At 47.9% G+C, this 18,057-nt stretch overlaps 1 protein-coding gene across 12 annotated transcripts in view; it reads left to right on the forward strand.

Moving 5' to 3' along the window:
• The window catches only part of mcf2la (mcf.2 cell line derived transforming sequence-like a), a 51,050-nt gene extending 34,314 nt beyond the window's left edge, over nt 1–16,736 (forward strand). For 7 of the 12 annotated variants that reach the window (XM_048999219.1, XM_048999210.1, XM_048999218.1 and 4 more), the window contains 23 exons: nt 406–525; nt 2,183–2,374; nt 3,100–3,291; nt 4,095–4,254; nt 4,345–4,409; nt 4,500–4,579; nt 4,652–4,718; nt 4,824–4,939; nt 5,170–5,239; nt 5,913–6,005; nt 6,330–6,422; nt 6,674–6,799; nt 6,930–7,151; nt 8,358–8,450; nt 8,554–8,632; nt 9,008–9,080; nt 9,216–9,331; nt 10,543–10,635; nt 11,039–11,113; nt 13,090–13,199; nt 14,303–14,415; nt 14,493–14,596; nt 15,203–16,736. In XM_048999219.1, coding sequence (XP_048855176.1) covers nt 406–525; nt 2,183–2,374; nt 3,100–3,291; nt 4,095–4,254; nt 4,345–4,409; nt 4,500–4,579; nt 4,652–4,718; nt 4,824–4,939; nt 5,170–5,239; nt 5,913–6,005; nt 6,330–6,422; nt 6,674–6,799; nt 6,930–7,151; nt 8,358–8,450; nt 8,554–8,632; nt 9,008–9,080; nt 9,216–9,331; nt 10,543–10,635; nt 11,039–11,113; nt 13,090–13,199; nt 14,303–14,415; nt 14,493–14,596; nt 15,203–15,282 — 2,532 coding nt within the window. In that variant the 3' untranslated portion in view covers nt 15,283–16,736. Of the gene's footprint in view, nt 1–405; nt 526–2,182; nt 2,375–3,099; nt 3,292–4,094; nt 4,255–4,344; nt 4,410–4,499; nt 4,580–4,651; nt 4,719–4,823; nt 4,940–5,169; nt 5,240–5,912; nt 6,006–6,329; nt 6,423–6,673; nt 6,800–6,929; nt 7,152–8,357; nt 8,451–8,553; nt 8,633–9,007; nt 9,081–9,215; nt 9,332–10,542; nt 10,636–11,038; nt 11,114–12,192; nt 12,268–13,089; nt 13,200–14,302; nt 14,416–14,492; nt 14,597–15,202 lie in introns of all 12 variants that reach the window. The other 5 variants (XM_048999212.1, XM_048999221.1, XM_048999213.1 and 2 more) reach the window with 3 other exon arrangements.
• The last annotated feature ends 1,321 nt before the right edge of the window (nt 16,737–18,057 follow it).

Consider the following 18,057-nt stretch of genomic DNA (forward strand, 5'->3'; position numbering starts at 1 on the left):
GTGATGATGACTAAGTTACTATGGATACAAGCATCGTCAGCAAACTGATGTAGGGACAGTCGTTAGGGGGGGATAGAGCTGTGTCTGTCTGTCTGTGTTTGTGTGGGGGGGGTGGTGGTGATGAATATATTACATTGTGGGGACATTTGGTGTCATTTTTTTGATGTGGGGAGCACCTTTTCGGTCTCCCTAAGGGGAAACTCAATTTCATAAATATCTGTGACAGCAAAAAAACTATAAATGCCAAAAGTCTTGTATTTATTTTGGTTACTTATGGTTAAGGTTAGGGCTGGGTAGGAGTTAAGGTTGTAATTGTTGGGATTAGTGTGGGTTTTCCATAGAATGAATGGACAGTCCCCGCAAAGATATGAATATAAACGTTTGTGCATGTGTACACACGCATAGGTGAGGGCCCAGCTGGACACGGCTGCTGAGCGACTCGCGGGATTCACCGATGTGGGGATCAGCCCCGCCCACGCAGAGCACATCCTGCGGGAGCTGAACAGTCACGAGGAGAAAGTGTCTGTAAGAAATCCTGCTTCCGCTTTGCCACACCAACTCGCCATAGTCGGCCGGTTTGACCAGAACCAGTTTAAAAACTGCTATGTTTACATTCTGCTGACAGAGAGCCATTGTCTCCTCTCTGGGGATCTGTTTTGGGTGCCCTGTTAACTCACCTGACCCCAAGGTCAAAGGTTACTAGGGGTCACAGATAATCACTCCAGCCTTCATTATCACATAGGATATATAAACCCCATTTCCATTAGTTAAGAGGGGTCAAAGGTCAAGGCTCAGGCCGAGTTGAAGACGATCGCATCCATTGTTTTTGCGTAACCCGCACTAATCAGCTGCTTGGTGTACGTGGATGTCACAGCTGCGTGCACAGGGGGATTTACAGCAAGGCGTACATGGATGTCACAGATGCATCCACAGAGGGATTTGCGGCATGGCGTGTGTGGTTGTCACATCTGCGTGCACAGGGGGTTTTGCAGCGTGGCATGCGTAGATGTCACATATGCATGCACAGTGGGATTTGCGGTATGGTGTGCATGGATGTCACAGCTGCATGCACAGGGGGATTTGCGGCATGGCGTGTGTGGATGTCACATCTGCGTGCACAGGGGGTTTTGCAGCGTGGCATGCGTAGATGTCACATATGCATGCACAGTGGGATTTGCGGTATGGTGTGCGACGATGTCATAGCTGCATGCACAAGGGATTTTGTGGCGTGGCATGCATGGATGTCACAGCTGCATGCACAGAGGGATTTGTGGTGTAGCGTGCATGGATGTCACAGCTGCATGCACAGAGGGATTTGTGGTGTAGCGTGCATGGATGTCACAGCTGCATGCACAGAGGGATTTGTGGTGTAGCGTGCATGGATGTCACAGCTGCATGCACAGAGGGATTTGTGGTGTAGCGTGCATGGATGTCACAGCTGCATGCACAGAGGGATTTGTGGTGTACCGTGCATGGATGTCACAGCTGCATGCACAGAGGGATTTGTGGTGTAGCGTGCATGGATGTCACAGCTGCATGCACAGAGGGATTTGTGGTGTACCGTGCATGGATGTCACAGCTGCATGCACCGAGGGATTTGTGGTGTAGCGTGCATGGATGTCACAGCTGCATGCACAGGGGGATTTTCCGGCACACTGCATGTCATATCCGGCATCCAGCTCGCAGCAGATGGTGAAACAGTCACTTGACCTCAGCTGCGTTTTTCCTCAGCGAGACACTGAAGACAAAGCATGCAGAGGTGCTCTGTTTGACACAGAACCATCTCTGGTGTGTCGAAAAGGCATCTGGGAGGGGCGGTTATGGAGGCTGGGGTGACAGCAGGGAAGCACCTGTCCCCTGGCAGCCGGCTCTGTCACACTGCCTCATTAATGTCATGTTTGCCAGAGGCTGGAGTGTGATTCACACAGGAAGCATTTCCACCCGCAGTCTGTATGCGGTAGCATATGAATCACACTGTAACGGATTCAGTGCTAGGTGAACCGGAGGGCCCAGCAAAATTCCCCAAAATCCAAGTGCCACGTATTCCTAAATTCTTTTGTGTAGTAGTTTTGCATTTCCTCTCCTTCCGTCTGTCTCACCTCTTTTTTTCTCCCTCTCTCATTCTCCCTCCCCCTCATCCTTTTCTCCCCTTCAATATGCCCCCCCACCCCACCCCATAAAGGACATCCTGATCTGTGCCCAGGCCCTGGCCTGTGAGGGTGATCGGCTCATTGAGAGCTCGCACTACGCCGTGGACTCCATCCTGCCAAAGTGTGGCGAGCTGCGCACTGTGATGGAGGCCCTGGTGACGGAGCTGAGGGCCCGCAAAGGCCACCTCCTCAAGGCCATGGAGCTTCACCAGACGCTGGAGAAGGTGAGTCCTGCTCAAGCTGCTGTCTTAAACCTGCAGTTCCCCATACTGCCACTAAAGGCCACCAGTGCTCCCCAAACCAACAGCATACATTTTTATTTATTGCATAAATGTATTTTTCCTATTGATTTTTTTTGCTGTTCTCACACCCTTTACAGCCTGGTGTTTATTAACCTCTAAAGCTGCCTTGATTGATTAGTATGTCCTACATCCTAACCTCTCCACCTGTGCACACACACACACACACACACACACACACACACACACACACACACCCCAGGAGGTTCTTTTAGTGATGCCACTGTTGTTTTCAGCAGGCAGTAGGCAATGAGGTGAGTGTGACTCACGCATATGTGGCCCCATGCAGTCTAGTCTCACATACATCCCACCTGCACCCACCCCCCCCCCCCCCGCCCCATATCAAAGAGCCATGAATATGAATGAGGATGTGATGTATTGTCTCTAATAGAATGGCCATGTTTTTTTTCCAGTTGGAATTCTAGTCAATAGATTTCATAGATTCCCTGGTGTCTGGTGTGTCTTACTCTGCAGGCTGATTATGGGTTACCTTTCAATGAGATTTCCCCCTGACATCATAGTACAGCTGGCTTTGGGAGCCACGACAGCAGATTAATCATTCTTTAATTTAGTCCCCCCCTCCCCCAGGGTATATCTAGTTAATTCTCCCATCCAGGCAGACATGACTAATCGCTGTGTTTTGCTCCTAGGCTGCTAAGTGGTGTGATGATGGAATCTACCTGCTGGCGTCGCAGCCGGTCGACAAGTGCCAATCACAGGACGGGGCGGAGTCTGCCTTGCAGGAGCTGGAGCGCTATCTGGACACAACCCCGCAGTACCGGCTCACGGACATTGGCGCCATCTGGAGGGAGTACGAGTCCGTGCTCACCGCCGAGCTCAGGGTGAGGCTCTCAGTCCAAAGCTGCCTAGCTGGTGCTGAGGCAGCCAACAGACCCACGTCACAGAAGGAGGCAGAGATGGAAGGCAGCATTATTGGATTGGGGGTCAGGAACGGGGAGGGGGGGGATATTACAAACAGAAGGCGTTTTGGCAAAACAAGGCAAATTTGTGTCAGGCGAGAGTGCAGATGCAGGGGGGGTCAGGATGAGTTTAGTGGGACAATAAAGGCAAGTGAAATGAATGGGGAGAGGCAGACTGAGGCCATAATACACCCCCAAGTCAGCACACCCCCCCATTGCACAACCAGCTCGAAAGGAAAAAAAGGCAAGCAGAAGAGTTGTGGTGGATTGAAAGTTTGAAAATATTACAGTTCATGGGTAAAACCGCTTTTTCTCTGTACTGAGAGGATGAATTACATTTTTTCATTTAACAGAATCTTTACATTAAAATTATTCGTTTTGCAGACTCAGTGAGTTACATTTTTTTGTTTACCAGATTCTTTTCATTTAAAACAACTTGAGGAAAAAAAGTAAGAAAGCAGGATTAGACTGTGCAGGGAGCAGTTGGGGTTAGGGTGCAGCTCAAGGACCCAGGGGTGACATCACTGAACCAGCAAACTGATAGGAATGCAACATACCTCTCCTCCTATTGGCCAGTTTTCACGTTTAGCGTATCCAGCTAACTGGGAAATCCTGCTTTGTGGAATACCCCCCAGGATAAACAGTTAGAGGATGGATGGATGGATGGATGTGTGCATTCAGGATAGGCTTTTGACCTCAGGGTTTGTCCACACTGACCTTGGCAGGAGCTTGTGGAGAAAGGCTTCCAGAAGCAGGCATCCATGCTGGAGATGTTCCACAAGCGGATGGTGAGCCTGAAGAAGCTGGCGGCTAAGCAAACCCGCCCCGTCCAGCCCGTAGCCCCGAGGCCAGAGGCCTACAGCAAATCGCCGCTGTCCTCCCCAGGTGAGCCCCGGACCTCCTGTGTTGTATTTTAGATGCAAATTACGGTGTTAATTTGGACAGTTGATCGTAGCGTCTTCATTCTCCGTTCAGCTCACCGGGTCCCAGAAAAAGCCACCAATGAGGACGATGCTCCGAACGGAGAGACCTGCAGGAGGGTAAGCGTGTGTTTGCTGCCCTCAGTGACACGCCGGCGTGCCTCACAGCCGGGCTGCTGCTAAACAGACACGTACCTCCACCCTTCTCAGGCGGACGCTCAACGGCAGAACAGCACCACCAGGCACGCCTCACAGTCTGAGGAGGAGGAGAACCTGGCCGTCCTGAGACGGTGAGCCACAAAGGTTCGAGGTCAAGGCTGCTGTGTCACCGTGAGCACGTTAACACCCATGTTTATTTGCAGGCACGTGATGAACGAGCTCCTGGAAACAGAGAGGGCCTACGTGGAGGAGCTCTTGTGTGTGCTGCAGGTGAGTCATGTCGCACTTTCCCTCTATGACCACCAGAGGGCGCCATTGCAGAATGTACATTCTTTAAGTTATATTAATGTGACCATTTTTGCGATGCCTTTACAGGGCTATGCGGCGGAGATGGACAATCCTGCCATGCAGCCCCTCATTCCCAACGCCCTTCAGAACAAGAAAGAAGTTCTATTCGGGAACATGCCTGAGATCTATGAGTTCCATAAGAGGTGCTATGCATTTCTGAACATGGACCAGTCCAGTGTTACCAAAATGCACTGTTCTGCACGAGCAAGTTAATTATTAATTATATAATGAAGATGAGGAAGTGTAAATCAATTGGAATGATAAAAATGATTAGCTCGACTTCAGGCTACACAACAGTTCACTTGTGACAGCAGTAAGGATGCTGTACCAGCTTCCCGAAAATAACTTTCCTCTCCTCTTCCACCTGCCCTAGGATATTTCTCAGGGAGCTGGAAACGTACACGGAGTCTCCCGAGTTGGTGGGACGCTGCTTCCTAGAGAGGGTTAGTTACGGCACCCCGCAGAAACTCCAGAATCTGTGTGCGATTAGTCATGTCTGTGAACTTGGATAGATTGCCATTGACTCTGCGCTAGTTGGCAGAGAGCCAAGCCTTCACGTTGGTTATCGTTTTGGCTTCTGGCTGGGACACATTTCTGTGGATGATTCAGCAAGACATTTAATCATGAATTTCATTCATCCATCCATCCATTTTCCAAACCGCTTATCCTACTGGGTCGCAGGGGGTCCGGAGCCTATACCGGAAGCAGTGGGCACGAGGCAGGGAACAACCCAGGTTGGGGGGCCAGCCCATCGCAGGGCACACTCACACACCAGTCACTCACACATGCACACCTACGGGCAATTTAGCAACTCCAATTAGCCTCAGCATGTTTTTGGACTGTGGGGGGAAACCGGAGTACCCGGAGGAAACCCCACGACGACATGGGGAGAACATGCAAACTCCGCACACATGTGACCCAGGCGGAGACTCGAACCCGGGTCCCAGAGGTGTGAGGCAACAGTGCTAACCACTGCACCAACATGCCGCCCCCGAATTTCATTCATGTGCTGTATAAATGTATATTACGAAAAGGCTGGTTGGAGTTCTCACTTTGGGTAAAAGGTGATTTACGTTAGAAATGAGCCTCTTTGTAATGCTGGTTTCTGTGTGTCAGATGGCAGACCTACAGATTTATGAGAAGTACTGTCAGAACAAACCTCGCTCCGAGAGTCTGTGGAGGCAGTGCTCAGACTGCGCCTTCTTCCAGGTGAGTCTTCACCATTCATCAATGCTGAGCTCGGTGAGAGGGCTCCATCTCTGATTGGCTGTTGCACTAGATCAGTGTTTCCCAATCAGGTCATCGGGGACCCACAGTCAGTCCATGTTTTTGCTCCCTCTGAGCTCCCTGCCAGACAGTCCACATTTTCGCTCTTTGGGAGGGAGAAAAAAAACGTGGATCATCTGTGTGTCCCTGAGGAAGTAATCAGGAGAAACTCCGCTAGATGACTACTTCAACAAACTGGAGTAGAAAATACTGCTCCAACTGGTTTAAGTTGTAGTGAAAACACACACCTGTAACTGGTTCAAACAGGAGTGCCAGAAGAATCTGGAACACAAGTTGGGACTGGACTCCTACCTGCTGAAACCCGTCCAGAGAATAACGAAGTATCAGCTTCTGCTGAAGGTGAGCATTCTGTTTGCTTCTTGGCATTTTGAGCTCTGGGCTGCTTTAAGGCATCCTGTGTTACCTTTTAAAGCTTAAGTCACCAGTGCAAAGAAAGCCCACATTCTGCCCCCCCCCCCCCCCCCCCGTGTGTCCCCTTTTTGCTCCGATCACTTTAACTTCTGGTCAGGTGTCTAGAAACAAAGTTAGTTTGTGAAGTAGAAGGTTGAGCGAAGGAGTGATGCAATCTTATATCCCGGCCAATACTGCAGGAGTTGCTGAAGTACAGTAAGGGTTGCGAGGGTTCTGACGACCTACAGGAGGCGCTCACGTCCATCCTGGGCATCCTTAAAGCCGTCAATGACTCCATGCACCTCATCGCTATCACTGGATACGAGGTGAGGGCACGCAGCTCGTAGTTTAATGAGCAGATGGACTCCATGCACAGACCCACGTCTAAGGGGGATTACTGTGGACGTTTCGATAAACCTTGTGTGAAGAGTAACAGTCCCCCCCCCCCCCATTCAGGGTAACCTTAGCGACTTGGGCAGGCTGCTGATGCAGGGCTCCTTCAGCGTGTGGACAGAGCATAAGAAGGGTCACGCCAAGGTGAAAGACCTGGCACGTTTCAAGCCGATGCAGCGTCACCTGTTCCTGCACGAGAAGGCGCTGCTCTTCTGCAAGCGGCGGGAGGAGAATGGGGAAGGGTACGAGAAGGCGCCCTCCTACAGCTTCAAGCACTCGCTCAACGTGAGTCCGACACTTGGGGCGTCTCCACACCTGCACACGTTCGCTGATGAAAATTAGGGAGGTTTGGGGATTGATTGACATGATTATAACAGGTAAGGAGCATACACTGATTACAGCGTTGATTACTAGTCTCAATGGACCAGTTGTGAATGTGAGTTTTTTTTTCCAGTGGCTGGAGTGCCAATCCTGCCACCAACCCTCCAAATTTCCTTGTAAGCTGGAGGTCCTCCTGATAGGGCTGGATGTAGATTAACGTCATACCCAAGATGAAGCAATTACAGGTTAAGGGCCTTGGTTAAGGGCCCAACGGAGTAGGGTCACTACGGGTATTCATGGGATTCGAACCGGCAACCTTCCAGTTGCTAGATCCCTAGCCACAGAGCTACCACTTCGCCTTAACAATAAGGATGCAGAACATCGGGAAAAATTCAGGGAAATTTGGGGGTGTTGGCAGGTATATTACTGCTCTGCAATAAGAAATTTCCTGAACTGGCTACTGCAATGGTGACACCCTGCAACAGTACCATGCGTTCCCTGGTTTTTCTTTCAGAATTTCTTTTCAGAATAACCCATTCTTTCATAAAAATTCATCAACCTGACTGCATGGCTAGGTGCTTGATCTTATACACCTGTGGCAGTGGGTCTGAATGAAGCACCTGTATTGATTGATTAAGAGGCGTGTCACAATACTTTAGTCCATATACTGTATGATCTCTGCTGTAACATCTCATTCGTCACATATGCGGAGCTGATTTTACTGATTTTGGTGTCTTTTTGGTGTTTTCTTTGGGTTCTGTTATCACTGAAAGCTGCTTACCTATCGTTGCTGTTTGTTTTAGCTATTTATTTAGCCTTTTAATTTTTGACACGTGCCTCTGTTAGTGTATTATGGGTAGTGCAATACAAGCAGGTAGTCAGTCAGCCTGACTAACGGATGGTGCTTTTCAAAGTGGTTAGATTCTATGATGAGGAGAAAAAAAAGGAAAAAAAGAAAAAAGGGAAAAAAGAAAAAAAGATTCTATGATGAGGAGAAAAAAGGGAAAAAAAAGAAAAAAAAGATTCTATGATGAGGAGAAAAAAAGGGGAAAAAAAGAAAAAAAAAGATTCTATGATGAGTGAGCGAGCAGTTTGTGGAACCGGCAGCTTTGTGACAGATTTGCTTCTCTGACCTTCTCTGGTCCTCTCTCTTTCTCCTCCATCCTTCAGATGAAGGCCGTGGGCATCACAGAAACCGTCAAGGGGGATAACAAAAAGTTTGAGGTGTGGTGCAACGCCAGAGAGGAGGTCTACATCGTGCAGGTGCGTCAGTGTGGCTCGCCGATGGCCCACGGCGTGACCAAACCGTACGACTGTTTGGGTGACAGGAAAAGTGTCCCACACAGTCTAACCATGTGACCCACAGGCATCAACCACGGAGGTCAAGATGGCGTGGGTGAACGAGATCCGCAAAGTCCTGACAGGACAGCTGAAGGCCTGCAGAGGTTAGAAGTGGCTCAGCCTTCAGTGAAGGAGCCGCTCACTTCCTGAAACAGATGTTTTTGGGAGAGGGGATATTAAACACACCGGTATCCAGAAAAGGCAGTGTGTGCGTGTTGGGCAACTGAAACGACCTGTTAATGAGTAGCTCTGCAGAATTTATCACTGATTTTTCCTGCTTTCTGCCACAAAGAAGTATCACTGAAAAACTAGCAATTGAATTTAGTGACTAAACTGAATTAGTTTTAAATGGAGCTCTCGGTTAGCAGATGGCAGTTATTATGATATGTACGTGAACCTTACAGGGTCATGTGTTGCCTGGAGAATGTTGTTGTGTTTGTAATGGAAGACCTACATAAACTAAAGTTCTTTGTTACCAGAAGCCAGCCAGCAGAGGGCGTCAGACCAAACATTCCAGTTCCCTGTTTCAGAATCGGCCCCTGTCAGCTTAAGGTGAGAGTCCTGCACTGAGGCGGCACGCCTGCACTGGCAGCTCCAGCTGTAGGTGATTGATTATATATACTTGTAGACCACACTGCAGGAGTTCTGAGACCTCACCAGGGCGTCTGTTATCCCCCCCCCCCTCAGTCCTTTGAAGAACAGTCATAGGGGTAGTGTGAAGAAGGGAGAGGAGAAGAAAATGGAGTCCGCCAGCCCCGAGCCAAGCTCCTCATCTTCACCCAAGTACAATGACAAGAGCAAAGGTAGGACCCCCAGGAGCCAATCCCAGGCCTCGCCTATGTGAACCCGCCTCCGAAACCCCAGATCTCCTAGTTATGATTGGTTCTTGTCGGCCGAGGAGGTAACAGGCAAGAGGTGCAGCCCACCCTCCTATCCTCTCTGCACACCTCACCTGGGGGCGTTACTGACCCCAGGCTTAAATGAGCGTCTGCCTACTCCGGGCAGTCAGTGTGACTCTGCACAGCTCCTCGATAGTAACCGTCCCCTTATATACACACTCTGTATCCAGGAGGCGTTTAAAGCTGTTTGTCAGGATGTTAAGTGCATATTTGCTTGGAACAAGAAACACAATTTAACATTAGAATATATGCAAATTATGAGAAACACAGCACAAACTATGTAGAATTTCTTCCGTTCTCTTAAAAGTCACTGATACTTTGCCGGATGACTAAACACCGCTTCAGTTCCCTAACCTCTCCCCAGGGGCACCTCAGCCATTTTGTGTATCCGTTGAATTTCACTGTCAGCCCAATTCATGAATTAATTCAGTTAGTTTAAAAAGTCAAGATACTAACAAAGTGTGTTAGTGGTCGAGTCAAAACACACGGACGATTTATACAAATACTGGGGGGGGGGGGGGGGGGACTTTAGGAGAGCTTTTGAGATGGTTAAGCTAACAAACTGTAACCGACGTAATATACTTTTATACCAACATGAAAATCATTTAAACGTCAATTTCTTTGACTGCTTAAAGGTGATGATACAAACAGGCACTTTTTGACTGTTGTTGCCGGGCAACTGCCATCCAGGTGACACAAAGGGCATCTCATCTGTATCAATCAAGGTTTTTTGAATAGATTTTTGTTGCCCAATACCAACGCGAATGTGCCCGAGCAACGTTGCTGAAAAAGTAGCAACTTCATACTGATAATTATCTAAGCGCGTTTCAATTTAAATATGTTAACATGTTTCCCAGTGGGATCTCCAGGTTCCCTCTGCCGCTGGACTGACACCTCCTGCTGTTTCTTCTGGCTGTTTCACTGAACCCTGTATAAACCCAGAAACCCCCAAAGCACACAAAACAAGCTGCTCCTCTGCGCTGTCTCTCTAACCCCCGCTTTCCTTTCCTTCCCTACCCTCCTTCCCTGTCCTCTCTCTCCCTCACTCCACCCATTCCACCGGCCAATCGGATCACTTCCCCCCATCCTCCCGGCCAATGGGGTCGCTGCTTTAGATGAGCCAGTCACCAGCCCCACCACAGAGCGGGCAGCCGTGGCCAAAAAGCGCTTTACCTTACAGGGCTTCAGCAACCTCAAGAGCCAGAAAGGTAAAACTGGCCCAGCAGGTGGCACTGTTCATTAAACACACCTCATCTGTGCTGAAATCTGCACCAAGAATTAAGGAAAACATGGATTGATCTGGGTACTATAGTTTTATTTCTGAAAAGCTTTTGCACATCTTCAGGTAGAATTACTGCACCATGTAGGATCCAACTTGATTGTAAGAAGGTGTCTCTCCAGACAGGCCACACCATCTAGTGCTAAACACCTTACCACTAATCTACCACTGTCAGGTTAGCATTAGCCATTAGCATGGCATTACAACTTGGCAGTTATGATCCACAGCTTAAGATGCCAGCCATAGGGTACCCCTCTCTTTTATATATTATCTCCTCCTGTCTGTTTCACTGTCCTCTCCCCTCTCTTCCTCTCTTCCCGCATTGCTACCAGGATCCCCCACTAGCCCAGACCACAAAACCAAACGGCACGAGGTTAAGAGCGACCCAACTCCTTTTGGCATTAGAGGTATTCTGTCCTCCTGCCACATCCCCTCCCCCCCCCCCCCACAAAGGGGCAGACTGGATATGGGAATATCTCATGTGCCAACAATGCAGAGCTGAATGCTCTCTTCACTTGTTGTATATGAGATGGGTGGCTTGCGTTGAGTCCTGTGTATGTCCATCCTGTGTTTTTCACCTCAGCATTCATCCCCTTTCAAATTCATTTTGTGTTCTTTCATTTAGTCCTCTAATGGTGCTTTTCCACTGGCACCAAGAACCGAGTCGTATCGTGAAGAGACGGATTTCCACTGAAAAGTGTCCAAGCCGTACCGGGGCCCTGACAGTGCCGAAGGGGCTCTGCTTACTAGCAGGACTGAAAACATGACCAAACCAAACTGGATGTGTCACCACCATCTTACTGGTCGAAATGCATGGAGATATTGGTGATCTGCCTCGATACACTTGGATTATCTGAAGGAAAAAACATATGTTCTACATATTATTCATTATTAATAATGTATTCTCGATTATTCAGAACTTGAAAGTTCCTCCTTCTTAAAAAAGTACTATAGAACAGCTGCACGGAACGGATCCATAATGCAAGTTTACACAAGCAAATGCATTGCATTACATTGCATTACATCGCATTCGTTAGTGTTTGATGCTAACATGACACAGCGATTCTCCCAGATTTGCCAGAAGATATTAGCACATAGGACAATCACGATGTACAATGTTAGCCATCTCTTAAGTTTAATATCGCTATCATACCCAAACCTGGACACGCCTTTACTGAGCTGACCCTCCTGCAGTGGAAAACCAAAGCGAGCTGGAACCGCGCTGGAACCGCTCTTCGTGGTGCAGCCCGGTTCCTGTATGCCAGTGGAAAAGTGGCATAAGCGATAGCCATAGGCCTCCTTTATTTGAACATGGAAGGACGTGGTGACGTCTGTAAGCCCTCCGGTACCATGTGAATCCATACAGAACCAAAACCCAGTCATGGGCCCTGAAAGGGCAGCCTGATCGTGGTCATCGAGGAGCCAAAATGTAACTGAAGATTCTCAGACTGACGACTGCTCCCTTCAACCCCCTCAACCCCCACAGATACAGGCCCACCCGTCTCCCTGAATAGGGTGAAATGGCTCAGTAGCTCCAGTCTGATGCAGGCCAGGAGGAGAGGTAAATCACCGCTGGCAGGGGTGTTCTTGTCTTCCTGGCCTGTTCTTATCTTTCTGGAGACTCTTTGCACGCGAGAAATCTCATCTTTCAAATCTTCCTTTTGGTGTTTCAGCAATGAATGAACCTTTGGCATTTGCCATGCAAAAAACATTCCAATTTAGAGGCACTGGAATGTTTAGTGGAACCCAGAGTGTGATTTTTTTTTTTATCTTCTCTGCGTGTTTTCTTTGGTGAACATGATTAATGAAGTTGGTAAAATGCCCAGATCTGGGCAGCCCTGTTGTAGTCCTGAAGATCACTACTGGTGTTGTGAGTTTGTGATCCTACATGCATCCAGTCCTCGGATGAACCAGGAAAAATAGGCCTTGGTGTGTTGCTGCTGTCATGGTTTGGAATGATGATTACTGTTGGAGGTGCATGTGCTGCTTCTTGGGCACCCTTGACCCAAATTGGTGTGGTGTTCTCAGACTTGGGACTGTCATCCTGGGGTCTCCCTGTGTCATGCGGTTCTCTCTTGTGGATCCGTCCTCCACTTCGTAGTTCCCTGACTCAGTTCTCGATCGCAGCCCTGTCACCGAAAGGGGCACACTCCCTCCCCCACCACAGACCCGTTCACCAGGTCAGCATATACCTGAGCACCAGAACATCACCATCAGTCATAATGATCCCCTGCAGCACTGTGGCACCTTGTCCCCCCATTGGCGGAGTATATGTCTGCATGGTGTGTGCGTGTAGTGGGACCTGTTAGTCCCAGCAGAGGTGTCCAACGTGGACAGGCAAGTGTAGCTTCCTTTCTCCTAATGCACCTTCTCTCTCTGCTAGGCTGGGCCAAGGCCTCTCTTTCTCTGGACATCTCGGAGGAGAATGACGGCTACTCCAGTACCGAGGACCCCCTGAACTCTGACCCTGAGGAGGAAGTGGGCAGAAAGCTGGTCTGTGTTCATTCTGCCTGCCTATCAGTGTCAGTCGGACTTTGCACCTCCTGTCCGGCTGCATCTGTTTATTAATCAGCCTCAGTTTGCGTCAGTCAGTCTGTGTTTCTCTGTGTCAGTCACTGTCGTTCTGTGTGTATCGGCTGATCTGCCTTATCTCTTTCTGTCCTTGGGCTTGTATGGATGTTTCCAGCGTGCATCCATATCATAGTGCTGTTGTGGATATGATTTTGCTGGAAACAGTGGTTGCCAACCTCCTGGTTATCTGCGAGTTTTCTGTTTTGCGAGGAACAGAAACCACCATGTTATTAATTTGGAGGCTGGGTTTCATATCAGATGAAAATTGCATGTGGCTGCAGCTTTATTGCCCTTGTGGCCTTCCAGAACATTCTGGTCTCCATTTATGAGAAAAACTATGAGGTTTTAGTGTACAATCACTGCTCGCCTGGGTGGTGCCTGGCTCATGGCCTCGTCGTAGTTTCGGGCTACGGAGGAAAATTCTTGCCCACACATCCACTAACAGCCAGGCGACAGCTCAGTCCTGTCATTAAGAAATTCCACCCATATTTTATCTATCCTCTGTTTTAGCTTTACAATGAAATTAGTGTGCAGTATTTTACCAAAGTCAAAAACACATTTTTCTTCTCTTGAATGAGTTTTTCTGTTACATGTATCTGAAAATACACGTTTATATTTCTTGTGCATATTTTAATGTTGGGTGGCACAGTGGTGCAGTGGTTAGCACTGTTGTGTCACATGTCTGGGACCCGGGTTCGAGTCTTCACCATGGCTCCGTGTGTGTGGAGTTTGTGTGTGTGTGTGTGTGTGTGTGTGTGTGAATGGCTTGTGAGTGTGCCCTGCCCTGGGCTGGCATCCCATCCTAGGTTGTTCCCTGTCTTGTGCCCATAGCGTCCAGGGTAGGACAAGCCATTTAAAAATAAGAGCTTCCATTATGTGTTTATGAGTATGTACTGTAAATGTAACTTTCTTTGACTTTTCCACTTCATCTTCAGTATAAAACTCATTTTCATGGTTTGACCATGTAGTGGGGGTCTCCAAGTTTGTGATGGGCCCTTAGCCCATGTCCCTGCTCTGACCCACAGGCCCCAGGGAAGTATACAGTGGTGGCCGACTACGAGAAGGGGGGACAGCAGGACCTGACTGCCAAGAGCGGAGATGTGGTTCAGCTGATTAAGGAGGGCGAGGACGGCCAGTGGTGAGGGTCTCTCAGACACACGTCTTTGGTCCACAGCGCTGCCCTTCCGGTGATTCATCCTTTCTATCCCCACGCAGGTTCGTGCGTAACCTCAAGACCAGTAAAGAGGGGTGGGTCACGCTCTCCAACCTGCTGTCTCTTATTGGGGAGTCTAAGTCCTCCCAGTCCCTCAGCAGCTCAGGTAATGTGTCCCCATGTACAGCTGCACAGTCCAAAAATGTTCAACAAGTAGAGCATTGCACTAGTAACACCGGGGTTGTGGGTTCGAATCCCAGGGAGTGCACATACATTATAATCCTTCCCTCTACTGTAAATGGCTTCAGATTAATGTGTCAAATAAACCCCCCTCCACTACACCATCTCTAGCCTGCTCCCACCTGCCACCCTCGCCCAGGCATTCTGTGTCACTACGTTAAATCTCAGGCACACTGGCCTCACAGCAGCACCAGCAGACTAATGCAAGTTAATAGCAGGCTAGAATGTTCTTTTGGGGGTGACATCTGCAAAGCTCCATGAAGCAGCAGTGATGTTGGCACCAGTCTGTATTTCCACAAGTATTAATGACCCTGTGTTGCTGTTCTTGCTGTGATGGTTCCCAACCCCCCCCGTCTGTATTTCACTGCACACACCACACCCCACTGCACCGTGTTGTTTCTCAGACTTCGGCGGATTTCAGCACAGTGCAATGACCCTGTGGCGCCAGGTGTTCAGGAAATTGTAATCCAGGTGACATTGTGAAAACCTTAATCTGTGTGCTTGCCTTGTTGTTGCCGGTATCTTCCTGCAGAGGGCAGTGCCTCCGGTCATCTGAGCACCTCGTCAAGCTGCAGCGAGACCTACGCCAGCTTCTCCGATATCAAGGCCTGAGGCCACGGCACGCAGTCGCCCCCTGATGGTTTTCACTTCATGTTTCCGCCCATCTTCACTATAAACCAGTGTTTCTCATCACGGGCCTCGGGGACCCACAGACTGTCAGTGTTTTTGTTCCCTTCCAGCTCCCAGTGGGAGCAAAAATGTGGACATGGGACATTTCTAGCTATCAGAAAGATCCGGGGCTAAGTAAAGCTTACCTGGGGCTTGAAGATTGGCATCAGGGCTAAAATACCCGGAGCTATAGCCCCAAGTGATCAAACTTAATAACGCCCATGACATGGACTGTCTGTGGGTCCTGGGGGACTGGACTGCCCTAAACCCCTGTCTGCATGTGCGTGTGCGTGTGCGTGCTGGGGCAGCATTACCCGGGATTGCCGCACAATCTGATGTCCTCAGCTACATGTTTCTCTGAAATGTGCTATTTACATAGCAGGCGCCCCAAACTTTACTGACACTGTGGTCCATTCATGTATGTCACAAGAATGTCTTTTCAGTTAAAAAACGTTACAGGGCATTTCGAAAACTTTCGAAAGAATATAAACTTATATCAATGAAATCGCTTTTTATACTCATGGTTACTGCGCCCATGCACTGCATCGCTGAACTGGGTGTTGTGATCACTGCAGGTGGATTTGTCAGGTATGATCAGACTGGCTCTGTCGCTGTGAACGATACCTGTAAGGTGCTGAGTTCATCCTGCTCGAGTTACTCAGAAGCACCGGTGATATGTAACATATTTCCCGGTAAAAGCCTGGAGGGACTCAGACTACTTTGTTACCTGACTTGATTAACATTGATGTTGTGTAGATATATCATTGGTACACAATCACATGCAAATGTCACTGAAGTATTGTTTAAGGGTCATTGTCTTCACACTGGATGTCGTTTTAAAAACTTGTCGTTAAGCATGGAGCGTTATTTAATATCACAGAAAGGATGGATTTATAAAAGCATCCAAAGAAGTTGAGGTTATAAGTCACGGTAATAGTCCGCCGTGGCACACTGTAAACGGCTTGTTTTTTATACGTCTTAACTGTTTCCGTTTTGTTTATATCAAATGAAACTGATTAGTGTATGATTACATTACACATTACTTGTAAAACAATCAGCCGTCCCGTAGCCCTGCTTAACGCTTCCCGGTTCAGTATTATGCCTGATAATATTTGTTACAAATCCCTGGACACTCCTCCAACCAGCAATTGTCATTGAGTCTACTGGAATTTTTGTCAGGAAATGTGATGTAAAATAATGTACTTTTTTTCATTTGCACTCTAAGTCAATATGATATTGATGTTATTGTTTATCACTCTTTATGCAGCACATTGCCGCAGATGTCTTTTTTCCTATGGTAACTGGGTCAATAATAAAATTATGTATATATGTATGTATATATGTATGTAAGAAAGTCTACGCTGTACTGAAAGAGAAAATAAAGCAACTTGTATTAATTTCACCGGTGTGCTTTCTGTGAAAGGGAGGTTTGCCGTGGCCGGCATCGTTTCTCGTACACCCGGGTGAAATTAAATGTATAATTTGGGGCGACTTTTTGTTAATTTGCAGGTACAGGGTTTAAATTTACTGATCGAACATTTTCTAGTCATCCCGCCCGTTCACAGATCCCGCAAACGCGAGAATTGTCACCCGCAGCCAAGCACTATAACCACAGCTGATTTTGCGTTAATTACAGTCCAAGCATGGATGGGACGTGGGTCTAAGCCGTAAATCGAAATAGTCGTCAAAAACGAAACTCGATACAGCAGCTCCACTATCCGAGAGGGTGGGTAACAAGACCCGTGAATTAGTGGTGGGACACCTGATGACAGGTATATTCTGTATTAGCCGGCAGAGAAATCCAAATGTAATGATTTCGGATTTTCTTTGACGTTAACTGGCCTACTGATCCTCCTTGATCGCTTATTAAAATTCATCTGCATTACCGTGAAGACACATCCTCCTTTTGTGTTATGCTTAGGTTAATATAAGTCTGTATGCTTATTTTTATCGATCAGGGAAAGGATGGTCGATTAATGTGGCGGCGCTGGTGCTCCAGTGTTTCCCAGCGTTAAATAAATCAACTGTCCGTACACAAGAAGGTGTCTCTTATGTAAACAGAGAGAGAGAGAGAAAGAGAAAGAAATCTGCCGGATCTTTAGTAAAGCTTTGGAAAATTACGCTTCTGGTTATGCCCGGTTTGGGAGGAAAAAACAATACGCTTCACATAAATGCTACCAGCAAAAATGCCAAACACTGGCAAACATCCCAAATTTCATCAACTGGCTCCCCGCAAAAACACAGGCGTCGTCATTCCGGGCGATGACTCGGTTTGATCGCCCCCAGTGGACTTGCTTTCCTTGAAATACGTACATGCTGATTATGCAGGGTTCAGAGCAGAATCACGCAGATTTTCATACACTTTCAAAAGACATTGTCCTATTGTGTACTTCCTAGAATAAGTAATACATTAAAATTAAGCTTCCTCATATTAACGACTGTTTATTCAATGCTGGCTTTATTACTGGCATTTTTCTTCGACAACATTATTGCTTAATAATAACAACAATTATTATTATTATTATTATTATTATTGTTGTTGTTGTTGTTGTTGTTATATATACATTATATATATAATGACTGTCTGCTTGCTGTGTCGTCGCACTGTCATACTTGTTGTATCGTTAAAGACGCTTCTTAGTATCGTTAAAGACGCTTCTCGGGCGGACGGAGGCTGTAGAGCTGGTGTAATGCGAGGCGGCGCCGCTAGGGGGTAGC

This window comes from Brienomyrus brachyistius, unplaced genomic scaffold (assembly GCF_023856365.1).
Source record: "Brienomyrus brachyistius isolate T26 unplaced genomic scaffold, BBRACH_0.4 scaffold44, whole genome shotgun sequence".
Classification (NCBI taxonomy): domain Eukaryota; kingdom Metazoa; phylum Chordata; class Actinopteri; order Osteoglossiformes; family Mormyridae; genus Brienomyrus; species Brienomyrus brachyistius.